The 5,897-nt window shown below is 35.7% G+C and overlaps 1 protein-coding gene across 1 annotated transcript in view; it reads left to right on the top strand.

The window, feature by feature from the left end:
* LOC112154533 (poly(ADP-ribose) glycohydrolase) overlaps positions 1-5,897 on the top strand; it is a 17,891-nt gene that overhangs the window by 10,025 nt on the left and 1,969 nt on the right. The window contains exons 12-15 of the mRNA XM_024285544.2: positions 900-1,047; positions 3,583-3,661; positions 4,049-4,157; positions 5,289-5,394. Of these exons, the coding sequence (XP_024141312.1) occupies positions 900-1,047; positions 3,583-3,661; positions 4,049-4,157; positions 5,289-5,394 (442 nt within the window). The remainder of the gene's footprint in view (positions 1-899; positions 1,048-3,582; positions 3,662-4,048; positions 4,158-5,288; positions 5,395-5,897) is intronic.

The following is a 5,897-nucleotide window of genomic DNA, read 5'->3' as shown; positions in this document are numbered from 1 at the left end:
CCCCCCCCCCCCACCTACACACACGGATATCACTGCACGCTAAAAAGAAACTGTAGCTGCATATGTTAAAAAATCATTTATTTAATTTTAATTCTCAAGACTTAAAAAATATTCACCGAATTCTTTTTTTTTTAAGCGTAAAAACAAATTCCGTAGCCGGGAATCGAACTCGCAAACTCCGCAGTGGGAAGCAGCGTTGCTGACAACCGAGCTAATGTTTGACGCAAGCAATGGATGGTAGATGATTTCAAGTTGTTACTCGGTGTTTGACATTCCATAATTTCAATTGTTATGGGTCTAAAATAAGGAAAAGAAAACTGTATTTTTTAATAGCGAGTCCCTGGAAAAACTCACTATTTATAATATCGCTGAAATAAAAATGAATTGGGAAACTGCAGTCAGTCGACTCGTGTCCTCCAAATCCTCTACCGACGTAAATAACATTTCCTCTGGATTAATCAGCCTCCTCTCTACATGATCCTCTATGAATGAACATGTCATTTTGGTTTCTGCGTGGTGGAAACGTGACGTCTCTAACGTGAATGTTCTCTAAATGTTATTGAGGAACTCATATTTGATCATCTTTCACTTTAAAAGCGGCGGAGACCGCAGAGAACTCTAAGTTTCCTGAAGAAAACCTGCTACCGACCAGGTTTCGTTCACAGACTCAGTTACCATAGTGATTGATTCTGAGTTCAGCTTAACCCGCTTCTTGGAACGGGCTTGGTTTCGCCCACTTTCCCGGGTTTGAGTTATCTCTCTCTGGAACCGAAAACTCAGAGTTTTGCTGAATTTGGAGTTCACGAACTCAGAGTTCCAACAAAACCTGCTTCTTGGAACGGGCCCCTGTTCATGTCAATGCAAATTTCTTTTGCACATATTTTCTCTTGATATTTCAGGTGGATTTTGCCAACAAATTTGTTGGAGGAGGGGTCACAAGTTCAGGTCTCGTTCAGGAGGAGATCCGTTTTCTCATCAATCCCGAGCTGATAGTTTCTCGCCTTTTCACTGAAGCGCTGGATGACAACGAATGTCTGATAATTACAGGTCAGTGATAAAGAATATTCATTGATCAACAACGCTTTGGGTTCTGATTCTAGAGAAATCCAACTTGTGCCTCTTCAGTTAAACACAGCACCGGCTGCAGCTTTAATTTACCAAGTTCTGCCTCAGCAGGACACTGAAAGGCGTGTTTGTCTTTTTGCCCTCTGTTCCTGTCAAATGCCTCTTCTGATTGGCTGCAAAGGGTAGATGGAGACTAGGTTGTGCTGATTGCTCTGTTGGGCTTCTGTTGAGTAATGCCCAACACAGACTGTACTCCGCAATTCAATGTTTACACATAGAAAAGGTAGTGAAGAAAGCTATTATAGACCCAGTGACGAGAGCTAGACTCAGGGGTCCTCGCAGGAGGCTGATGGCACCTGTCTGTTTTCTATTTTCCTTTTTTATTTGTCCTTTTTGAACTCCAGCAGCAGTTGGAGTGGATTCTAGGAAGAGCTTAGCCAATACAAATATTCATGTTTTTATAGAAAAATCACGTTTTTTAATTTTATTTCTCTTATTTCAGATAAAACTACAGACAGAAATATTAGAAAAACTGTACACAAAAACAGGAAGTGAGACACCACAGCTTCTCTTTGGGGAGTCACCTTCAGACTTTGTTCTGGCTGTCTCTTCCATGCCCTCACTTAAACCACTTAACTTGATTATATGGGTCCAAAATTAATTATAGCTGGAAGATCTGCCCAAGACCTTCTCCACTAATGGACTCTTCCATTCCATCATCTTTATTGAAACGGGTCGTGTAAAAGTCCGAGCTTTGGCTGCACCGTTGCCATTCCGTAAATCATATTCCCTGTGAGAGATCTTGTCGTAGAGGAAGGAATCTAATGGATCTTACTTCTGCAGTGAAATTTGCAAGAGTGCCCTAGCTAATTGAATTTTTCCCCGATCGTTGGATATCCTACTGGCATCGGGACAATCACAGGTATAAATAGCAGCAAAGAGAGGTCATGAATGGTCATCAAATGCAAGAAACTCATTTTAAGAAGTCAAATCTACAAAAAAGCCCTCAAATTTTATACATGAATAGAGTATACGAATTGGATGTTTAATATCTTAAAACGAAACAAATGTGACCACTTTGCATCAACTTGGCAATGAAATACGCGTCTGACCTTTCAGTGTCCCGTCTGCAAGACTTTATAGTTTGATTCATTTACACATGAATAAAGCAACCTTTACGACATTGTTTTGCTTTTTTATTTTTTTTATTATTTAGAGAAAAAAAAACAAATGCTTCTTACTCAAGCCACAATGAATTCTGTGCCTTCGTCTACAAATAACTTAAAAATGACAATTGTGTTGCATAAATACCAAAAGCATAATTAATCCGCAGCTGGAAAAATGTTCCTTTCAAATGCAAAAAGAGCTCATCAGTGAGTTTTTTATATTTTTGGGAAACAGATATGTCTCCAGTTTGTGAAGAAGAAAGCATTCAGATTCATATTAGATTGTTTTTAGTAAAAATGTAGCCTGTTATACTAAATTAAATTAATTAAATTATGCATATATATGAGGAATTCTTCTTAAAAATTATTGCTGTAAGTGTTCATACTATCACTCACACAATTAATATAAATTAAGATTGATATATCACATTTAGTAGTTTCCAATATTCTTTTAACAAGCAAACCTTGCTATTTTTTTTTATAAATAAACCTGTAAAACAAATTGAATTACTTGAAATAAATGTAAACCTGCATTGTCTGAATAGCTGACATTTTGTGAATATAATTAACTGTCATTTATTTGCAGTCCATGCCTCATATTACAACACTGCTATCAATCATACTGATATTGCAGAAAGTGGCCTTACTTCCCCTCAGTTCTCCTTTATTGCATTTTATACTCAAATGTATTTTTTAAGCTATCAGTAATATGCAAAAACAATGAATTCATAACAAACTTTTAAAAATAATTTTGCTGATTTCTTAATTTTTTTGTTCTATCAATTGTAGTCTCAAGGTAAAACAATTCCATCTAATTTGTTTTATGTTCTGATAATCATCTCGGTAATTCGCCGTCACTACAAAAGCTCTCAAAAAGCAAGGTGCTAATGAACGGAGCGATCAATCGCAATGCCATTTGCTCCCTTTTCAGGCTGTCGTGCGTTTTCCTGTAGGCTGGTGGTCAGTCAGCGCTGAATCATTTCTGGAAGCTAATAAGTTGAATTTCCTCTTGTCAGAAGCGTGGCTGCCTGATTTTCATCTAATCACATCAGACAAATTACAACCGGCACAGCCACTGACAAGAATTTATTGTTCTGAGTGTTACAGTACATTTTTATGTTTGAGAAATTCAAATTAGTTTTAGATTTTTTTTTTTTTTGAGCCACTAACACATGTCACTAATCCAGTTTTATATATAAGGCAAAATATGTGTTTTTGTCTCTTTAAGTTGATAGATTTTCCTACATTTGCACTTTGAACCTGCTAATAATTACAATTTTGTTTAAATTGTGTTTTAAAAAACTAAGTTTGGTGTTGTTTTTGCTTATGAATTAATTTTACTGTCTTTTAGGAACTCAACAGTTCAGTAAATATACCGGCTATTCTCAGACCTACCAGTGGGATGGCAACCACCGAGATACAACTCCTAAGTATTTATTTATTTATTTTACATTTATGTTTTTAAACGTTTAATATCTTATAAAATCAAATACAATTGTTGTAATGTGCTTTCTTCAGACTATTTGGCTGGAATTGGTTGTTAGCAAACTTGTGCTTTTTGTTTGTTTTGGCAGTCCAGTATTTTAGTGATTATCCATGAAGTTTTCTTCTGATGTTACATTTATGTTCTTCAGAAGTTTCCAAACACATTACCTGAATATCTTACAGTCACAAATGGTAAATAAAGACAAATCTTAATGAATATAGTTGTCTTTCTAGCCATTTATAAATAAAGTATTAGTATAGAAAATCCATTTACTCACATTTTTTATAAATGCTAATGAATACTCATTAATTCATTCATTTTTTTCTATCAGGGATGGCTGGCAGAGAAGATGCACAGAGATTGTGGCCATTGATGCTCTACAGTTCAGGAACTTTCTTGAACAGTTTCATCCAGACAAAATTACCAGAGAACTTAACAAGGTCAAGGATGTTTTTTTTTTGTTCTGACTGTCTGAGTTGCTGCATTATGTCTCCTGAAGTATCACACCATATGTTTCCTTTAAATTTGTTGTAGAATAATAACAATAAAAAGGTACTGTGTAAGACATTCTTAGGCTATTTTATCTTTTAATTGTCATAATTCATGACTTATTTCAAATTTACAAAATCTGTATTACTATATTACCTTTATTTGCCGACTATACTGCACAGATTCAAACACTTGAGCGTCAAACCAATAAGTTTCTAATTTAAAAAGCTTCTAACTTGAATGTTTATTTGTGGAAACTGAGTTTAACAAGGGTCAACACATGATTTGTGGAGGAACATCATGAACACCGTATGCCATGATTGATTGTATAGTAAACATAATGCTAATGCACTCTTTATTTTCTCCAGAATTAATTAATATGAGTAGGATATTTTTTTCTACTAATAGGTAACTGATCATAGTTGGTACCTTTTTATTTTACTGTTTGGATACATAATCTGTTCAGGAGAGCTGTTCCTATTTGTAATAGAAAATCAAGATGTTGTCAGGTCTGTTGTCAGGAAAGCTTAAAGGGAGTTTGGCAGTTCTGACAAGGCTGTGAAAAATGCGACAGCATGAAGATCAATCCCAGTTTGAACAATGTTCAGTTAAATGTCAAATCTGTCCTTTTCCAAGGAAAATGTATGTGTTGGTCAGGGGGAGGACTGTTTATTCTCAATGTGGAAATCAATGTACAGGTTCTTGTAAATGCTTCAGTTTTTTTCAGCCTTTTTAGAATATTTTCAGTAATTTAGTGGCTGCAGGGCGTCATTAAGGGTTTTTGTTTGTTGGTCGTCCATAATCATCAATACTAAAGAGGCACTAAAGTTTTATACCAAATAATGGGAGAAATGCTTGAACTAATTGAAACCTTTTGCATAATGTCATCATTCCTTTATTTAAACATATTTTATACTTTAAGCAGATGCAGAGTGAAATATTTAAAAACACAAATGTCTAAAGTTTCACATTAGTTTTTTGGCACGCAATCTCTTAGAAATTAGTTACAGCAAAATTCCATGTCATGTTTCTCTCTGCTTAAATGCTTTATTTAATGTCCCATCTCTTTAACCCTCATTCAGGCTTACTGTGGGTTTTCCCGTCTCGACACTGACAGTAAAAACCTCGCTGCAGTGGCAACAGGCAACTGGGGCTGTGGAGTTTTTGGAGGAGACACGCGTCTGAAAGGTACATTCAATTAAATCAACCCTTCAGCCACTGCATACTACATACAATAGAATGTATTTCACATTTAAAAAAAGCTCCAGAAGATGGGTATCGGCAACCATTTGTCTTCTGGAGATACATTCATTTACTTAAGTCCTATGTGTAGCCTTCCTCCTATTGATCACTTGAGAAATATAATATTCTGCATTAATAGTGGAATAGGTTTCCAGCTTGAGTTCATCAATTTGTCAGATCTTCTGTGTGTGTTTTCTTGCTGAATCAGTTTTTCTTTGCAGGAAGTCTCAGGAGAGATTTTTTTCTTTTTTGCTTCTCCTGACTGTTTTTTTTCCTGCAAAATGACTCCAAGCCCTTGTTTATATAAACTGTCTGTTATTGGATAATTAATAATTAGCGATAGAAAGGTACGGCTCCCTAATAGGCACAATACCCCACTGTCTGCTTAATGGTGTTCCTCTGGGAAAGGGCTTTATAATTTAGATGCTGTCAGACTGGATCTGCCTTCT

The sequence above is a fragment of the Oryzias melastigma genome, linkage group LG19, assembly GCF_002922805.2.
Source record: "Oryzias melastigma strain HK-1 linkage group LG19, ASM292280v2, whole genome shotgun sequence".
Lineage (NCBI taxonomy): Eukaryota > Metazoa > Chordata > Actinopteri > Beloniformes > Adrianichthyidae > Oryzias > Oryzias melastigma.
The sequence above is the reverse complement of the archived record's forward strand: the minus strand, read 5'-3'. Positions and strand labels throughout refer to the sequence as shown.